At 39.7% G+C, this 19,882-nt stretch overlaps 2 protein-coding genes across 6 annotated transcripts in view; one reads left to right on the top strand and one right to left on the bottom strand.

Moving 5' to 3' along the window:
- Window positions 1–285: 285 nt before the first annotated feature.
- Window positions 286–19,399, top strand: ARMC10 (armadillo repeat containing 10). 2 transcript variants are annotated; one of them, XM_064656786.1, is made up of 6 exons: window positions 286–824; window positions 2,117–2,262; window positions 3,421–3,555; window positions 4,862–5,038; window positions 6,050–6,121; window positions 15,219–19,399. In XM_064656786.1, exons 1-6 carry the CDS (start codon window positions 347–349, stop codon window positions 15,282–15,284), a joined length of 1,074 nt encoding a protein of 357 aa, XP_064512856.1. In that variant the 5' UTR covers window positions 286–346; the 3' UTR covers window positions 15,285–19,399. The 2 variants fall into 2 exon arrangements, with proteins under 2 accessions (XP_064512856.1, XP_064512855.1); XM_064656785.1 differs by lacking the exon at window positions 15,219–19,399 and adding an exon at window positions 7,313–8,425 and having other exon boundaries at window positions 301–824.
- The window catches only part of NAPEPLD (N-acyl phosphatidylethanolamine phospholipase D), a 22,022-nt gene continuing 12,300 nt past the window's right edge, over window positions 10,161–19,882 (bottom strand). For all 4 annotated transcript variants that reach the window (XM_064656789.1, XM_064656790.1, XM_064656788.1 and 1 more), the window contains exons 3-5: window positions 13,769–14,415; window positions 12,600–12,714; window positions 10,161–11,314 (exon numbers count right to left, since the gene is read on the bottom strand). In XM_064656789.1, coding sequence (XP_064512859.1) covers window positions 11,186–11,314; window positions 12,600–12,714; window positions 13,769–14,415 — 891 coding nt within the window. In that variant the 3' untranslated portion in view covers window positions 10,161–11,185. The remainder of the gene's footprint in view (window positions 11,315–12,599; window positions 12,715–13,768; window positions 14,416–19,882) is intronic.

Below are 19,882 nucleotides of genomic sequence, written 5' to 3'. Positions count from 1 at the left end.
CTTAAGCGTATCAAGGAAGGTGCCAATGCAGTTCACTGGGTTTGCCTTAATTTCAGTCCTCGTTTAATACGTTTAAACACGTACGCAGAACGGCCTTGCTCCATCTTGTTTCTATTTTTAAAGTTCTCATAAATTGTTCGAGTCAGGCTACTGACAAAAGCAGAGAACAAAAACACGCCCTAGGCCAGCAGAGGGCGGTGTTAAGGGGTGTGAGATGCCCTGGCCAGCGCTGAGGGGCACAACGAGGACTCTGCTGAGGGGCCAAGGGGACCTTCCATGGGGACGGCGGGGCGGGCGCCTCCCTCCCACGGATGCTACCGGGGGAGTTTGTGGTCCCACCGGCTCCATGGGGGACCAGGCTGGACAACCAGCGGGTGGTGGGGTCCAGAGGCGGCGGAGGGCGCTGACTGCCCCACCTCTGGGGACGATGTACCCCCGCGGGGGCTGCCATGGCGCAGGACCGCCCTTGCCTCGGGCCGGCCTGGGGGCGCGGGTGATTCCTTCCTCTGAAACAAAAACTGCATCGCAGCGTTGTGAGGGCCGAGCCTCCCCCGCGTCCCGCACGCGGAGCTGCCGGCTCAGCATCCCCCCGGCCGCCCGGGGGAAGAGAAGGGCAGATCCGGGGCACATCGCCGGCGGAGCGGCGCCGGATGGGGCGGTGTCTTCCGCGGGCGGCGCAGCCGCGGCCGGGGCGATGGGGGAGCCGCGGGGCGCGGCGCTGAGGGCGGCGGCGGCCGCGCTGCTCGGGGCCGGCGCCTGCTACTGCCTGTGGCGGCTGACGGCGGGCGGGCGGCGGGCGGGGGCCGTGCGGGGGCCGCCGGCAGGTGAGGGGCAGGGCAGGGCGGGGCAGGGACAGGGGCAGGGCAGGCGGTCCCCCCCCCGCGGTGTGCGGTGAGGGCGGCGGAGGCTCCGCGGGCCCGGGGGGTTCCCAGCCCGCGGCCGCTGCTCGGGGGCGGATCCGCGCCCTGCGGGAGGCGGTGCTTCAGTGCTGCTCGCCGGCCCTCCGACAGCAGTGCGGCGCTTTGGAGGACTCTAGAGCGTAGCTTATTTTTAGAAAAGTCTAATTTGTGTTGGTTTTTGTTTGGTTGGTTTTTGGGGGTTTTTTTTGTTTTGGTTTGGTTTTTTTTTCAAGTCCCCTAAAGCGTGCGTCTGATCACTGTATTTACTTAATGGGCTGATTTGCTCTTATGTTATTAAAAGTTATTTGTGTTCCCCCTATAATTCAAAGTTAAAGTGTTTAGACGAGGATGAGGGTGAAAACCGATCTTGTTTTTGAAGTGAGCTCTTGGATTATCATCATTAACTTTGACCTTTTTTTTTTTTTTTAAAACCCCAAAGAATACTGTGGTGTTTGCCTGGTGAGATGGTGGCAGCAGGTGGAATTTGAAGGACCGGTTAGCTTCTCAGGAGACATCTCAAGCCAGCTATGACTAGTCCAGCAGTCATAGATCAGGTCTCCAGGCTCTTCAAGTTAGCTAAATAGTTCTGCCTCCTACTGGGTGAAAATGGCCTTTGATGGCATTTGTGTCACCCTTTTATGAGAGCCAGGTGCTCCATAACATCTTCCTGACTCAGAAACAGCCTTCCTCAGTTGTTTAAGTGATGCCATGACCAGCAATATTCTTAACATTGCGGCTGTTACTTTGTCAAAGGACCTCAGGGTACTAGCAAAATTGTCATTATTATAATTTCTTGAAGTAGTAGTCTGCAAATCAGAAGTTTTGTTTTCCTACAGTGCCCAGACATTCCACATTTCATTTCATAAGCCACTAGGAAAACAAAACCCCAAACATGTTTGGTGAATATTCCTAATAATTTTTAATGGGAGATTTGCTGTTCATTAACCAGAGAGTAACATACCTCAGGCTCTAATTGTGCACTCCTTTTATTCTCTACTTGAAAAGAGGTAATTAGAGGACTCAGTGAAAAAGGATGGAAAGCTTGCTGTTGTAAAACACAGTCTTTTTACCATGACATTCTGCTTGGGTACAATCAAACCTAGAAAAATGTGTCCTGCAACTGAGAGCTAAATTTCAGCTTTGTAAAAAACACTAAGGGTAACTAAGTGAAATGTCTCAAACTTGGTATCAAGTATTTAATTTTTGAACACTGACAGACAGCAGTCCTCCAGTGTCAACCCATGGCATGGATGCAGATGCTCTACAGAAACTGATTCATTTGCTCCAGGCCACAGATGATCCATTAATTCAAGAGCAAGCTTTAATCACTCTCAGCAACAGTGCTGCCTTCTCTGTAAATCAAGTAAGTATTGTTCTGTAGAAAACAACATGTCCAATGCCAGCCAGTCTGGCAGATGAGAGGTGCTGTTTTGCTGAAGTGACACAGGACAGAAAGCTACGATAGCTTGTGCTCTAAAATCCATTTTATGTCTATGCCTTAATTTCTGCTAGCCCAAATAATATAATTTGCCAGCTTCACAGAATTCATCAAAGCGTAATGTTTGGACAACCTAAAGTCCTTACAGAGTTCTCTATTTGAAAGTGCTGTAAATATACTTTTTTTTTTTGCTTACAGTTATGTAATGTTAGTGAAAGGGTTGAATTGGAGGTTAACTGCTTTCAGTTTCACATCTGCAATTTACTGAGATAAACTAATTTTTTATTCTCACAAAGTTTTATGCTGTTTATATATTAGTAATTTTCCAACTATCTAGGTATCTTCCAATCAATTGGACATAGGATGCAGAAAAACTTTGAGTTGGATGCAGATTTTCATGTCTTTGTAAAAGTTTAACCTCCAAGGTCCCACTCTTATTTTTTTTTTATTTTGTATGGTACTTATGACAGCTGTTTCTTTTGGCTTCTCAAAACTGTTTTCTTAATATAAATCTGATAGAACAGATTGTAACTGAAGCCCAAGGCCCATTGGCCCATTCTTCATTTTCTTGAAAACAGTATATTTTTTTTCAGTGACAGTTAGAGTCTAAGTGAGAAAGATTAAAACAGTAATCAAATCAAGTGTAATGGAAATGAAAAAGTTTCAGAACTTCTATCATAATATGAAGCTGCATCTTGAAATTCTGTTCTGTTCAGTCAAGACTTTTAGGTACTGTGACCTGGCTCAGCTGTTTTATAAAGTCATTATGCAATAACTTTCTTTGATTCTTTATAATCTAAAATGCTTTAAGCATGCTTTGCAGGCCAGATTTTAAAAGTAAAGGCGTTGTGCCATTGTCTAGTAACATCAAATAATACTTTGTCCCTAAGCAGGACCATTCTTAATTTCAGGGGAGGCAATAAAACAGTATCTGCCAACCGTCTCTCTTTAAAAAGGCCACCAGTCTGTTCTGGAAGTCTTCATTCACACATATAATTTTTGTTAAAATGGAAACTTTGAGAAAAGCCTTCAGCATTTAATTTAAAGTTTTAAAAACTGTATTAAATATCTTTTATATTTCAGGATATAATCCGAAGTTTGGATGGCCTTTCTGTTATTGGAGGGATGCTCTCTGATTGCGTTCCCAAAGTTAAAGAAAAAGCACTAAATGCGCTTAATAATTTGAGTATGAATATTAAAAATCAGGAAAAGATACAGGTAAGTTTCTTAAAAGGAAAAAACAAAGTAACCAAGGCACAGGAGATAGTACAGGACTTTCAGCATGTTTGTTAAAGACAAGCCAGGATGCCAAAATGTTTTGATGAGAGGCATACGAGTCAGCAGATTGGATGATCTGTGCATCCCAAGAGTGAAAAGATAACTTTGAAATTAATTCCTTCACTGGCACTTACTTTTATTTTAAAAGACAGGAACCTAGGCAGCTCGTGTTCAGCTTTCACCAAATGTTATTAAACAGAGATTGTGCTGCTAAGTTTATAGTGGAATTACGTGAGGCAAGATGCTTTCCAAACATCCCAAGAACAGCAGCAGTGGTTGTTTAATACAATGGATTGCAGGCTGAACTTGGCAGGACTCGGGCAAGGGAGAAGAAAACAGTAATTGAGCCCCTGGGTTTGTGTGAGACCGATTTTTCAGGTGATATTTTCATCTTTAAAGAACAGTGTATATACATGAATGCCAAGTTCCACTGGTAAATATAGTGGATGCCGTGGAAATAAAGGGACTAAGCATCAAGAAAAAACCCTACTTTTTGTCATTATCAGATTAATCAATAGATCAAGAAGTGTCCAGGCAGAGCTGAGGCAGATTTGAAGACTTTCACTGGTTTTTTTTCAGTAGCTTGATAAAAAGGCAGCGTGATTGTATGTGGTAGTTTGCAGGATCTTTAGCAATGGACAGCTTTTATTACATACATTTTACAGACATAGTGCTTGCCAATATTTGTATAGGTAGAAAATAACTCCTTTGGTAAAGGCAAAGTAACTTTTTTCTTAGTTAGGACTCCGAGACTTATTGTATATTGTCATCCAAAAGAAAATTTAGTAAAAATAGTTGTTAATGTCAGTTGTCATCACTGTTCCTGCAGAGTGCTCCAGTAAATGAGCCACATGATTGGAAGAAAGGATTTCATTCCAAGGCTTGTCCTTAGCTTGTTCTCAACATTGAAGATATTAGTCGCTATAAGGGATTTTCTTTAAATAACTCCTTAAAGCAACTGTGCCACTTCTGAGATGGAGTGAAAGCAATTTAGGTTTTCAGAGCAATTTATGCTTCAGAAAGGTTAGTGGGCTCTGTCTGCTTCTGTTGTGCCAACAGAATGTTTGAATGTATTTAAACCTAAAAACTACTTGTTTATAAGATCCTTCACCATGCTATATATTCAGCCAGCAAAGTTCAGGAGGTATTTATGCAACTGTAGCTAGGCCACAGATATTATTTGTGAACAGAAAATATGCTTGTTTCAAAAACTGTCTTTTCTGCATCTCCTTCCCCTTTTCCCCAGGTATATATTACACAAGTTTGTAGGATCGTTGAGTCAGCTCCCCTCAACTCTGATCTGCAGCTAGCTGGACTCAGGCTGTTGACAAATATGTCTGTTACCAATGACTACCATCAAAAGATGATAAACTCAATTCCATGCTTTCTTCATTTGCTTTCAGAAGGAACTGAAAGGACACAGGTACTGAGAGGTGTTATTGTTACAAGCCATTTATGAAGCTGCTTTACTTGCCTCCTTTTTTACTGTTTTTGTAAAAGAGTTGAGACTGTGCTAAGAAAACCAAAACCAAATATTCATGAATGATAGCAGATACAGATTTTGTGCACTAAAATATGGATCTGTATTACTTCCACAATATAAATTCAAAAAGGGGGGGGGAGGGGGGGAGGGAATCTTGGTAGTGGAACCATTGGGCTTGAGCTCTACTAAAGCAGTGCAGGATGCAGGGTGTCCTGTGCCTTTGCTATAACAACTCCAGAATTCTCTCCTGCTCTCAACATTGCTACTGCACCACAGAGCAAAGAGAATCTGCATGTGAAAGGGTTCACTGATGCATGAATCTCTAGGGAAGCATGCTGAGCAGTGATTTTAAGTTATGGACTTCTGTTCCCTTATGCCTATTACACCTCTTGCAACCCTTGTGACTGCAGTGGGAAATTGTGCTTACTTGTGAATTACTGTAATATTGAAACAAGAGCTTCAGTCAGGGACCAAAGAGCATTTATTCAAGATGTTATGGTACCATCAGTGTACGTGGTTGCTCTCTCAGATCAAAACCAGTTTTCCAAAACAGATTTCCACTAAACATAGCACACCTATTTTACTGAAGTACAATAAGGAACTTGGCCTTTCCCCAGTGTTTAAAGACTAGTGTCACAAGGTCCAAGAAAGTACAAAGGTACATTTGTATATGCTTCTTATCATTTTAAATATAGCACTTAACCATCCTCTCTGTATTTTAAAAATATTCTGCAGTTTGCCTACTGGGAGTTGTCTATAGATCTTGCCTTATTTTGATGTTAAAGTCAAACTGAATTTGCTTCTAACAGGTCAAAGAAGTGCACAACTCAAGGTGTTAGTTGACCCATTCTACCTTTTCCTGTACAAGTCAACACTGACATTATTGATGGCTATTACTGCTGTACTTACTGTTTTGGAGCTTGTAATGAACTTGTATGCTCCTCATTTCAGATTCAAGTTTTGAAAGTACTTGTGAACTTATCTGCAAACCCAGCCATAACAAGACATCTTCTCAGAGCTCAAGTAAGGTTCTTGCTGCTTCATTTTATTTTTAGAATATATACACGTGTACCTGTTTAGATATGTGCATGCACTAGAAGAATTTTAATGTATTAGAAATATATATGCAATTCCAGAGTAAAATTCTAGGCAGTACTTGGTTAAAAGCAGTAGTTAGAAGTGCACATTCTTTTCCAGGCTGCCTTTCTTCCAGAGGGTAATGGAATACAGATGCAGTACTTGCAGAGAGGCAGGCACAGGGCCCTACGGCCTTGGAGACAGTGGGTTGGACTTCTGGTGCACCATTCCTCATAATCAATGATACCATGCAGAAGCCTTTCCACTAAAGGGGTAGTACCAAGAACTTCAGTTTGTAATATGTATAAGGAACCCAAAACCTCATTTCCAGGCACACAGTCAGTATATAGATTGAAGACCAGGAGCAGACATCAAATAGAACCAGTAGTGTAAATGATCCTTCTCAATAGGTGTTTCTACAGCCAATATACTGTACCAAAACCAACCAAATTCCACTGAAATCCCCACCCCTTTACTCAAATGCAGTCATAAAGTTATTGTCTGTAAGTGAACTTTCCCTGTGCATCTACTTACATGTTCATGGAGAACTTTGGGACATTTGCTGTGCTGGCCTTGGCACACAGGTTTGTTTCAGTTTCATTCCCTCACACAAAAACAAAGAGTCAGAGTTGGAATGGTGCTGCATCCTCTTCCCCAGAGTAACTTTCTTAAAACATGTAGTGGCCTTTATTTGTGAGCTATCTGCCATCAGCAGAGCTAGTCTAGATATTACTGTCTTTTCATTATTCAAACAAGAAAGTTAAAAGTGCATCCTCTTCTCATTTATCAGAAGTGCTAACATAAAAATATTCAGATCACTGCAGAGAGCAAAATCAACATTACTGAGAAGGAAAGCAGACCCTCTCTTCTAAATGGGAATTTTCCAGCCAGCCACATTTTGGAGATTGAAAATACAAAGTATTTATTAGGATGTTGATGCACAAGCCAGTCTTTTCTAAAGAGGAAGTATGTGCATACTGTGCAAGTTTCTGATATGCTTTCACAACATACAAAGTTCTGGGATTTCATACAGTTTCTGGTTTAGGTGCAATTTTTTTTTTCATTTTCTAAAGTTAGATTTGGTTACATGTACTTACTGCTGGTGATTAAGTATGGAATATTTCTTGAATGTCCTAGGTGCCATCATTGCTATTACTTTTTGACAACTCTATAAACAGAGATATTCTGCTCAGAGCCCTGGCATTTGCAGCAAACTTGAAAAAGAACATGAACAATGAAGATGGCACCGTAACTGAGGACCAATACAGTGAAGACTCAATTTTCTTTACACTCTGCAGGGACTCTGCCCCATTTGCTCAGAAACTGGCATTTTTGCTGCATCACCCCGATGTAGAAGTGAAAGAACAAGTTGTGAGAATATTAACACAATAGTGTTGTTTTCTAAAAACAGACTGACCTGATGAAAATATTTAATCTTGGGAATGCTATGCTAAAAAAACCTGCAACAAGCAAACAATAAAACAACAATGACAAATAAACCCTGAATACTACCATATTACTAGGCACAAATCAGTTAGTGCAAAAGAGTATTTAATATAGAGAGCATATAACAGATTATTTTTTTTACAAGCAAGAGAAAAGCAATAGCTTAATTAACTACAGTGCAGTTAACCACAACTGTGCAAAGTTTCTACACTTGAACAAAAATTGGAAGGATTTTATTTTGCTTTAAAATCGTCACTTTAGGGAAAGCAGGCATATTTTTAAAAATATTTTATTAACAGTCAAACATTATCTGCAACTGCAATTTAGTATTCTCGTCTTTATAAAAAAGTCTTATGAGAGCAGTATCATACACATTTTTACAAAAGCTTCCTATTCTGTAGCAGCCCTTGAGCCTGCTTTCCTTGGAGAACTTTACTCCTTTTTTCTGCAACTGGAACATCATTGGAATAAGTGCTTCTGCTGAATTAGCCTCCATAAAGTTTAAGTCATCAATTGAGCATTAATTCAAAATGAAGTGGAATACATACAAACATCACTGTAAAAGAACCTGAATGGAGTTTCATTGATGAACAGAAAACATACTGGAAAAGACCTCTCAAACCAGACTGCTAAAAAACTTCCTAACACTTGTATTATAGAGAAAGTAAAAAAAGCATCGGTTTTCCACTTTGTACCATTTTTAAGAGAACTGTATCACCTAAACTGTTACCAGGTGCTTCATCTTTCTAACTTAATATACCCACTCTGCTCTTAATAAAACATTCCTATCTTCTCTTTCTGTAATGCAGTAAATGTTATTTTCAGAAGGTGACTTTGCAATTAGCTAAAACTGCAAGAAAAAGATGACCTTGAAACTGCAACATATGTATGCCCTGATCAATACAGGGGTAAAGCTACATGTATCTAATTTAACCACATAGGTAGTTTTAACTCACCAGGAATACAGTCAAGGCAGAAATAGAAGTTGGCATGATTCCCAGTCAGAACATTGACAATTGCTGCATTGACAGTGAACTTCCCTTTCTCCTTCCCACTGCTCCTAAAACACTGTACAGTTTTTAATAAGCAAGTTACATTACAATCACTTAATGTTTTGCCACTTTTTGTAGACTTAATGTGTTCTGCTGCTGAATTTAACAGAGAAAAATAAAAGCTAGGCCAGACACTAAGAACTTACCAATCCCACTCTCCTCTCCTGATGAGACCTTAGGACTAGACTGTTCTAGGTATAGCTGATATATATGTTTACTTTAGCTGAGCAACAGAGATGTCTAGATGTCCCTTTTCATGTTCTCCAACCTAAAAAGAAGTTTTTTAAATATCTTTTTGGTAGAGTTGACCTTTTATCCTTTGCTTTGACAGCTGACAGAAACAAGTGACATTTTCTAAAAATACACGAGAAGTTGTTACAGTGTTTTCTCAGTTGTCTTTTTCTGGTCTAGAAAGACCTATTTTTAAACGCTTTCTTCATAGAACAATGCTGCTGAGATGTTCTAAAATCATGCAAGACTCTCCAAAGTGCCTTCATGCAAGGATGTCTAATTTTTTTATTCCCTACCCCCCACCCTGGATGGAATCTTATCAACACCAAGCAAAACGTAACAGTCACCATTCTACCTAAAAATGTTGTGAATTAATAGATTCAAAACAAAATATGTCTCTGATCCGTGTAAGTCAGTACTTCTCTACTATGTGGCTGCTTATCTGGGTATTCTATATTTTAGTTTCACTCTTTCTAAAGTACATAATTTTCCAGAATAATCTATTGATGATTTCTCAAACAGGAAAAAAACCCAACCTACAACAAAACCAGCCTTAATTTTAACCTTGTCCTCCAAAGAACTCGAAAATTCCTGCAGCTTGGTGTCCTCCACAAAATTATGAACATGTAATATGCACTATATGGCTCAAATTGTAATCGAAGCTGTTGTGTAAATAAAAGGCTCAATAGAGACTTCATCTGAAATACCCTCCCAAAATCAACACTGAAAACCAGAGTAGTTTTAAACCCCTTTTTGAACAAATTCTGGTGAATACATCTACATGATACTAGAATTACCTTTTTAAATACAGAAATCTTCATGTTTCTCAAAGATGAACCCCACCAAAGCAAATAAGCTGCTTTTTCCTACATATAAGTGTAATCTCTATTCCGGAACTCTTCCTCCGCATGAACTTGGACTAACTCATCTTTGCCTCCTTTTGCTGTTCTTTGTTGATATGAAGATCTATAAGACTTAAAATATTTATACTGGGAAGTCCTAAAAGAGATAACTGTCTACAGTTAAAAGATTACTTCAGATTGTTCATAGCATGAAATCTCATTAGCTGGTTTTAATTAGTTGCCAGAAGTTCATGTCTTCAAATAATGTGTCTTTTTTAAAAATTGTTTTTATCTTCATGGAATATGAAAATAAAATGTAATGCACAGCAAGAGGAAAAAAAAAAAAACACCCAACCAATAAACATATCCCATAGACCAAAACAAATCATAAACAAAAACCAATTTGCCAATGAATTATGAAGGAGAATAACAACCCTTTTTATTGGCAACAATAGGCTTTAATTCTGTAAATTAGCACGGCAATTTGATACAGACACATTTAGCCAAGTTTTATAATACTGAACAATGTTGTAATCTCTCATTCGACTTTAAAATTATAGGGAAGCTATAAGAAAAAATACCACAGCCCTTGCTTCAGACTTTTCACTTAAAAAGAAAAAAAAACCAACTTAGAAAAAGGCTGAGTCAATGCAAAGACAAGCGCCATTAAGGGATTGTTCCATTTCATGCGCTTCATTTGACACATTCGACCTAACTTAAAACATCGACCAAACAATGAAAGTGTGCAGATAACTCTGGCCAGCAGTTAGTTTTACACATCCATGGTGCAATATTAAATTATCTCTCTCTTTAAAAGGCACATTTCTTTGATCACTGTAAAATTCAGTTTTTGTGGTTCATCGATATATGAAAATGAAGAAGCACTCAGTAAAACAATTGTACTGTGCTTGTGCTTTAACAACACAGCTGTAATGGAAGACTCCACCCCACAAAACATACAGGGAAGCTATCAAGGTACAGGGCAGAACCTGAAGACTAACAAGTGGGAGATGACAGTCTAACAATGATTAATTCAAGTCAGCCATTAATCCTAAGAATATGTCCTGTGCTGAGGTTATTATTGCTGTTGCAGGTAAAATGAAGAGTGTAAAAATAAAAATTTTTATCAGTGGTACACATCAGAGTTGAAACTGCAAGTTAATCCCAGGCAACACCTTTTATATTAACCACTTTTAGATGACCTCTCAAAATTTATAAATGATATAACTAGTAAATTTGTCATGAAATTGGTATGCAAGCTTTAGTGCTGAGACTGAAAAACTTACCATGAAATTGGTATGCAAGTTTTAGTTCTAAAACCTGGCACCTAGAAATCCAATTCAATCTAAAAAATGCACTGTGTAAATTCATCATATTAGTATTTGTACTGTTAATTGCTAGTTCAGATCAAACTGGGCTTACAAGGAACTGCTACGGTTTCAGTTTTCAAACATGTCATTTGTACCCAGGTCCCGTGATTCTCCATGGTTTAAGAGGAAGAAGTCATCTTTTTTCAAGCCGTATCTTTCAAGAGCTTCATTCAGTTTAGCCGGAGGATCTAAGTAATACTGGAAAAAATGAGAATAATATGAGGGAAAAGATACCACTGCAACATTTTGGGGGCAGAAATCCCTGCTTTAAAAATGGGGGGAGAAGGAGGAGGAGGATATTTGTCAAAACGTTTGGGTTCATTTTAAGTTTTTAAATGCTAAGAATGCTGATTTATAGCTGCAGAGTAACTAGCAAGGCACAGCCTGTCCTCCACAGTTCGGTCGCCTTCAGTGTATTAACAGATCCCTTCGGAGGAAGCGCTGTCCGGCCAGCAGCTGGCGCTTTCTCTCGCTCAGTAAACCCAAGGTGTCAGCGGTCCTGTATGAACTCTTGGGTGCTGCCACTGCGGCCCCCTCAAGTTACCGCGTTGTATTTGCTACATTTCAGAAAAGGCACCATCAGGGAGAAATCACCTAGTTTTTGCGCTTCTAAAGACACAGTAACATTTGTACCGTGGGCACTAGTGACACGGTTTATTGGAAACACTGTGGACAGGAAAGGTTCTGTCCAAGCGTCCTCGCTAGGTTCCCTGCCTGGCAACTCTTTTTGCTCTGCCAGGGAGGAGGTGCACAAGGAGCTGGAAGGGACAGAACATATGACATATCAGGTGATCGCAGTATCAGGAAGGAATCAGAAGAGGTGTAACTGATACAAGGACAAAGTTGAAAAACGGCTACCAGACAGTATCAAAGCAGAAGTAGATACTTCCCATTCGCTGCATTTTTAGTTGCTGTGAAAGTACCTGGGTAACCTTCTTATTAGAACTGTGGACTTAAAGAGGGGAAGGAGGGAATAATAAAAAAAAAATTTTTAAAAAAAATCAGTAACTCAGTAACTCAATTTTTCATATCCTTGCTGATATTTAACTCTGAATCAACCATTAAAAATACTATTCAATTTATTTACTAGACAGGTATGATTATAAATACCATACTGACCTACAGGCATGTAGGTCTATCTGTTCTTACTATCTCCAAGTGATGCACTGCTGAGTCTGCTTTTATTACTGTATATGTGTCCCTGCCTATTATGTTCCTCAGCTTTTGGATATCAGAAATCCTCCACATTTGTTTCAATAACTCTGTACTTTCTTAACAGTGGAAGTATTTTATGTAATTAGTTATGAAAAGCTAAGCATTCTTTTGAACAACAGTATATGGAGTAACAACTTGTCACTCTTACAAAGGTCACAACTGAAGTTTACGTTTACAGATATGTAGGTTTAATTGCACAAGCAAAGCTTCACTAATGACCATGTAGTACTTGAAAATCTGAACTCATGTAAATAGTGTTGCAATTTACCTCATTTGCTAAAGCAAAGGTCCCCCAGTGAATTGCTACTGACTTCTTTGCTTGAACGTCAATATGGATTCTTACTGCTTCTTCAGGATCCACATGCTGGTATTTCATAAACCACCTATGAAAACAGAAAGTAACATTTTTTTGTGTCACCTAATCAAGTGCAAGATTTCTTCTTTACTGTCATTGGGTAAGTTGCAAAGAGAAAAAAAAAATATATATAGTCACCTAATCAAAAAAATCATGAGCATGTAGACCTCAACAACATACAGAACACTCAGAAACAAGAAACTAACATATACCAACATACCCATGAAACAGCTGTTCATGTACTGCACTCCCCTTTTCAAAGGGTTTTTTCTTACCTGTATTTTCAATAGTATAAGGACATATTACTGGTGCCTTGAGGCATTAAGGCCAAAAATTTAAATCCATCCCTGAAAAAATTTCATGCTAGCAGCGCACACTAAGGAGTGTGTGCTTCAGAAATAGCTCAAGGGAATGGTGGTAAGGGAGAAGGGAGAACCTGGCACTTCTTGAAAGATACCAGATTTTTACCTTTCTATTCAGTCTTATCTTCCTTTCCCAGCCCATACACATTTCCCTTCCAGCATTATAAGAGCACTGTCATCTAGAAGTTTAGATAACCCATCATAAGTAGGATAGAGATGCCTAAACAAACAGATCTTTCACACATTATAAGTGAGTCATATCTATCTCCAGATAAGTTGCAAAACCAGCATAAAGCCTGAAGCAAGAGAAAAATGCAGCAAATGGCATGCATCTGAATGGGCTGGATTAAACTATGCTGTTTTGGGAGAAAAAAAAAATAAATCACAGAGCAATTCCAGATTTTTACTCAACATCTTTCATGGAAGAAAGACTGCCAATTCATCCTGGCTGTGCTTAACATGGAAGGAAAAACTCTCCAAAAACATCACACATACACAGACAGGCATCCTGGACATTTCAGTTCCGTCTTCTAAATGCCTGCTTTTTTCTTTTTTTTCATTCAGCAACATCCCTTGGCCTCAGCAATTTCCTTCTTTTGCCTCTATATTCAATTGTATATTCTTAATAAAGCACATCTACAGTTTTAACTTCTGAGTGTATTTTTTGCCATCAGTAAATAATTTCATTTACGTATTTTGATCAAACATTGATTTTCATACCTTGGCTCATAAGCTCCAATGGGGATGGCTGCAAGATCGAAAGGTCCAAACCTTTTACCTATCTGTTCAAAAGCTAAACAATATCCGGTATCTCCTGCAAAGAAAAACCTATTCCAAGGACCCAAGACAGACCAGCTGCCCCAGAGAACCTTGTTATCATCTCTCACAGTCCTTTTGCACCAGTGTTGCGAAGGGGTGAAGACAAAAGTCACGGCGTCATGACCAGGGACACAGTTCTCTTCCCACCAGTCCAGTTCAATGACATTCTCACAGCCACATCTCTGCATCCACTGCAGGAGCCCCAGTGGCACAAACCAGCGCAGCTCACTCCCAAAGCGTTCGTTCAGACTCGTCACAGTGTTGTAGTCCAAGTGATCGTAGTGGGTGTGGCTGATCAACACTGCATCTATTTTGGGGAGCTGTGCCACTGTGCACGGAGGCCTTCGGAAGCGCTTGGGACCCACCAGCTGACTGGGGGATGCTCGCTGGCTGAAGATTGGGTCAGTAAGAAGTACAAGTTCGTCCATTTCCACCATAACAGTGGCATGTCCCAGCCACGTGACTCGCATACCAGCTCCTGTCTTCCCAGCAAGTTCTGGCTTTTGAACAAAGTAAGGTTCCAACACTGGAAGCTCTTTATCGAGTTCCTAGCAAAAAAGAGCACAATATGCGTGAGAAATTTCAGAATGTGCTTGGCCACGGAACAAAAACTGCATACAAGGCACAAATCAATACAGTCAAGACTTGTACTTTGATTATGTTTTATGCAATCAGAGAACTGCAGCACAAAATAGATGCCTTTTTAATGGCCACTTTCCCAGCTACTGCCTCCTAATTTCATTTTAGGTTTTTGCAATATTTACGCTTCTCTGTTGAGAGAGAATATCCTATCAGACCTACTGAGAGAGTCTGAGAACATTGCAGTGAAAGCACTGCAAGGCACTAACAGCATCCTGAGAAGGGCTTTGCAATATAAACACACAGTGTCTTAACAAATGCTGAAGTTTAGCTTGTGCAACTCAATGATGCATCCTCCAAGTCCTAGCACAAATAAGTCACAGATGAAAGAGAATGCCATGTTCCCAACAGCACTCCACAAAAGCTCTGTTAGCCTTTATCAGACCCTCTCTCTCTCCCCATTAGGTCCAGTAGCAGCACATGGAGGTTAACCTCACCTGGCTAATGTCACCTTTTACAATTCCGTCTTCTCATGCTGCCAATAATTCAATGAACATTCATAAACCACAAAATCATTTTTAAGGAAAACCTTGAGATACTTAGCTATGCTGCTTCTGATGGTTTATGGAAGCCTTTAAAGTAATTAAAGTTTAATTATTACTGAATAAATCACTATACTGATCTCCCTGCACGTTCAGGACGCAGCCCAGTGACTGACTTGAAATCAGCCTAAATCCATTCTCCTGTGTAACATTCTCCTCTCTTGTTCGAGCATGAACAATTATGCAGTCTCCACTCAAGTCTGACAGGTCAGAGAACTGATATGGCTGAACACTAATGCAGAGGAGAAAAATAGACAGCTTTCATCTCAGTTGGCTCAGATTTGGCTCTGTGTGTAGCCTCAAGTTGGCACAAAGGAGGCCATGGCTGTACATCACCTACTGAAACCCATCGCCCAACCACCACCCATTCTCTCATTCTGAAACAGAGTTACTCTCTTCACTGCAGTTTGGTTGAGATGTTTATGCATAAGTTTTATGTGTAATAACAATAGTTTTCCTATTAAAAACCCTAAAGAGTCTTCTCAGAGTTTCTGATCATCTCCAGCTTGCCCACAATGTGGCTATGGCTCTCCTCCCAAACAGTTCTGAACTCCTCATGTTGCTTTAGAAGAATTTTTGTGGGTTAGGCAGCTTCTACAGACTGCTGACACTCCTTTCCCTGGTAATCACAGATGTCCCAGCACTTCTGGTTCCTAGTCAAGTTCTTCCTGTGATGCTTGCTGCTCTTATGCTCTAAGCCTAGCACAGATTAGCACTGTCAGTGAGTTTAGACAGAGCTGACCTTGTGCTCTCTTAAAAGTCCAGCTGATGCTGTGACAGTTTAGGACTCCAGGAGTTGCCTTGCTAAAACCGTCTTGACACCTTCAGGGGAGTTACTTTCTCCACAATATTTTATTGATTTGAAAGGCATATGTTGGGAAAAACAAAGCACACACATCTCCACTCCCCTGCAATTCTACTGTAAATAATAAAATATTCATGAAATTGCTTCTTCTGAGAGCTAATGGACGAGACATGTCTACTGAAAAAGTTTCATTACTGTCTACAGGAATGAGAAATACATAACCTTCTCTAAAGCCGAATATGAGGTTAGTACAATACAACCACTAAATCATACAAGAAAAGTAGTGGGCTTAGACTGAGATAAATGGCTGCTTCTCCAAGAAAGAAGCATCACTTTCTTATCTCTATTTCATTCTAAGCACATGGGAATGACACTGGCCACAGAAATTTGAACCACAGAGTGTTATATTGTGACACTTCAATTTAAAAAAAAAAGTGGAAGATGCACAAAACTAACACAATACTCAAAAATGGAAATTCAGAAAAACCAACAAATTAAATAGGGTTAAGCCAACAAATCAGAATATATCAAAGAAATTAGACTCAGATGTGGAATTTAGTAATTAATCGTCATAATGCAATTTAGGTCAGTAAATACATTTTTTATGGAAAATATTCTTTTTACGTAGCAGGTTTTAGAGTTAGACTATTTTCTGAGAACTAAATTAATTCACCTTACTTTTGCTGACATTTGATACAAATTAGTTTTTAAAATTAGCATCATGGAATATTAATAAACAATACTACATGGATGAAGAAGTGGCCAATTAGCAGACATGAACAGTTAGTTCTTAACTAGGACTCACACATATTGTACTAGTTTTGACTGTGATAGAGTTAATTTTCTTCCAGTATCTCCTATGGTGCTATGTTTTGGATTTGTGCTGAAAACAGTGTTGAGAGCAGACTGATGTTTTACTATTGCTGAACAGCATTTACACAGCAGCAAAGCCAGTTGACTGGGGGTGCACAAGAAGCTGGAAGGGACAACTGACCCCAGCTCAGAGAGATATCCCAGACCATAGGACATTGCACTCAGCAATAAAATCTGGGGGAAGAAGGAGTGAGGGGGACATTCAGACTGATGGCCTTTGTCTTCGCAACTGTTACATGGGACACAGCCCTGCTTTCCTGGGGATGGCTGAACACCTGCCTGCCCATGGGAAGTGAATTAATTTCTTTCTTGGCTTGTACATGCAGTTTTTGCTTTACCTATTAAACTGTCTTTATCTCAACCCACAAGTCCTTTTATTTTTGCCCTTCCAATTCCTCTGGGGTGCAAGTGGTGTGGGGGGGTGTAAGTGAGCAGCTGACTGGGGCTTGGCTGCCTACTGGGGTAAAACCACAACACCCCTGCACTATTAACTACCTGCTGGGGTAGGCACCCAGAACATCTCTACACTATCAATAAAGGCTTTACAGGGATGTCACTAGGATTGATGCTAGTAAGTATTTCAAATGGTTCATTAAAGGTAGAACTAATTGCTATAAAAGGCATTTATAAAGCTCACACAGACAGGAAGACTGATAAATAGAGAGGAACACAGTTCGAATGACTGCTTTCTTGGCCTATTCACATGAAATTCTGTGAACAAAAGTTTAAGACAAACCAAGAACACAAAGGCAGTGTAACTTGCAGATCTCATACAGAGCTTGTGCTTTCCAGGCCTCTGTTCCAAATCAATGATTCCTCAGAGGATGAGATCAAAAATCAGGCAGGTTGTTGAGCTACCATAGTAAATCACACCAGGAAATAGCCAAAAAACTTAATTCTCAGCGCATGGGGCTTGTGTTTGGGGTTGTTTGGGTTTTTTTTGGTATTTTACAAAAGTGCACTAAAATCACCTTTTAAAGCAATAAGGACTCGTTACTCAACTCATAAGATTTCATACTAAAACACAAGTCCTATTATCAGTATACTTCACATGAAATTCTTAAAACTTACACAACAAGATAAAACAACATAATTATGAATAAAATACAGAATCTTAGGGAACTTTTAACCTGCTATAGTTCACTTTGTTTTATGTCAGACCAACCAGAAACATAGCAATACTAGAAGAATTATAACAGATCTTTGAAACATGGCATTAATGTTAAATCAGCTACCGACAGAAGCAAAGTGTGCTTAATACTGTCTTATCTTCATCACTGAAGTAATACAGAAACTCTTCTTGCTGTGTCCCTTCCCCCTCCCACGTTCTTCTTTCCTTCCTAATGCAAAGCAAGAAGAAACACATGACAGGCTTTGGTAAGACTAGCTGATTAGCTTAGGATTTTTGGTGCTTAGTGCATACTGGAATACCACGGGATTTTTGCAGAAATGAGAACAATCTAAATTGTTGATCCAACAACTAATAATTAAAGAACCTCCAATAGCACTGAACAAAGTTATTAATAAAACCTGTAATGAAAATACAAGAAGTCTATGCATTCTGGATAATGATATAGGTTCGTTCTGAAGGCATGATTATAATATATATAGCTTTTCCACAGTGAAGTACAAGTATATATCCTGGATAATATGCTTTTTTTTTACATATGCAAACTACTTGGTACAGATAAACTGAACCTGCACAGCATAGGAACTCAACATGGAAACTGAAGCAGGAGTCTGCTTGAAGGACATACCATCTAGCAGTGCTAAATAAAGTTTGGAGTCCTTAGTTTGAATTTCAAACAAGCTCAGATGTGCTTTACAGGCTGATTTAGGTGTGGAACAAAACTGGTTGGAACAAGCATCAAAATGGCTGAGGACTCCAGAAGTGCATTTCATTGATCCCTATCAAGGGATCTTCCTATTTCTGATTTACTGAGCTCCTGAATAATAGCAGGGACTTAATTAAAAATTGTCATATGCAAACAATAAAATTAGTCCAAAATTAATCTCAGCTGGGTCAGAGACAGTTTTTCAACTGGTGCTTTGCAGATTTCTTTGTGATCATCCTTTATTGTAAGGACAAACTGTAAATTAAAGGGCAGTGCTGCAGTTCTCCAGTGCCATCAGAGTGCTGTGTGTCCTGCACTCCACAGTACACCTCAGCATTGCCTTCTGGGGATGTCAGTCACAAACCAGGCTTCTGGCTGGTGCTGGGAAGACACGAAGCCTTGTACACGTATCAAGTAGGGCAGAGGTCAATGCAACTGAGAATGTCAAGGTGTGAATTTTATGTAAAAGCTGCCGGCACTCTCTAGAAAGCTGTACACACTGAGGAACTGCTCTCACCATTACAAGGTGCAGATCATCAAATTTTAAAAAAGTAAAGTGCTGAAGGGATCCCAAGACCGACACAGGTTTGCTGTGCTTGTTTCTGAAGTCAAATTATTTGTTGTTATTATTATTATAGAACAATAACAGCCAAGATTATTTCTTCCTTAAATATGTTCCATGCCACATATCCTTAAAGACATCCCCAAACCTCTGACCATCGTGTGTTAATGAGTAACACAGCTTTTCTGTCCATAAAACTGACTGAATTCCTTCCTTCACAGGTAACTAACACAAGATAAAATTGAAAGCTCTTTACTAAATACTGACTGAGATTTATAGCCTACGCATACCTTCTTAAAAGCATTAACATCTGCCTGTTAACAAATGCTGTCTCTGGTTGTGCACCTTTCAGCACAGCTTTTCTGAAGTGCAGCCAACACATCAGAAATACACTAAGTAATCCTGTCAAAACTGTAGTCATCTTCAGACTTCCTGTGGCCACAAAGAGAACCATGGCTTTCCAGTATCCATTACTCTTCATGGAAAAGAAGCTTCTCTCAGAGGTCGCTTCTCCTGTCTCCTTCTTTATACACAATATCTGACAAAAGCAACACACCAAGAACAAATAACGATGTTTCACAGTAAACTGGTAGTGTACTTTAAGTGTTTCAGTACAAATATTTCCTAAGGTTAGTTTTAACATATGCAATTTTTTCTCCTGGTGTACTGAAACAGAAAAAACAGAGATTTGCCAACACTTTCATAGGTAAGTGACAGCAACTATTTATTAAATTTTCATGAAAAAGGTGTAATGTATGT

This window comes from Pseudopipra pipra, chromosome 5 (genome assembly GCF_036250125.1).
Source record: "Pseudopipra pipra isolate bDixPip1 chromosome 5, bDixPip1.hap1, whole genome shotgun sequence".
NCBI lineage: Eukaryota > Metazoa > Chordata > Aves > Passeriformes > Pipridae > Pseudopipra > Pseudopipra pipra.
Note: the sequence above shows the minus strand (reverse complement) of the source record. Positions and strands in the feature narration are given on the sequence as shown.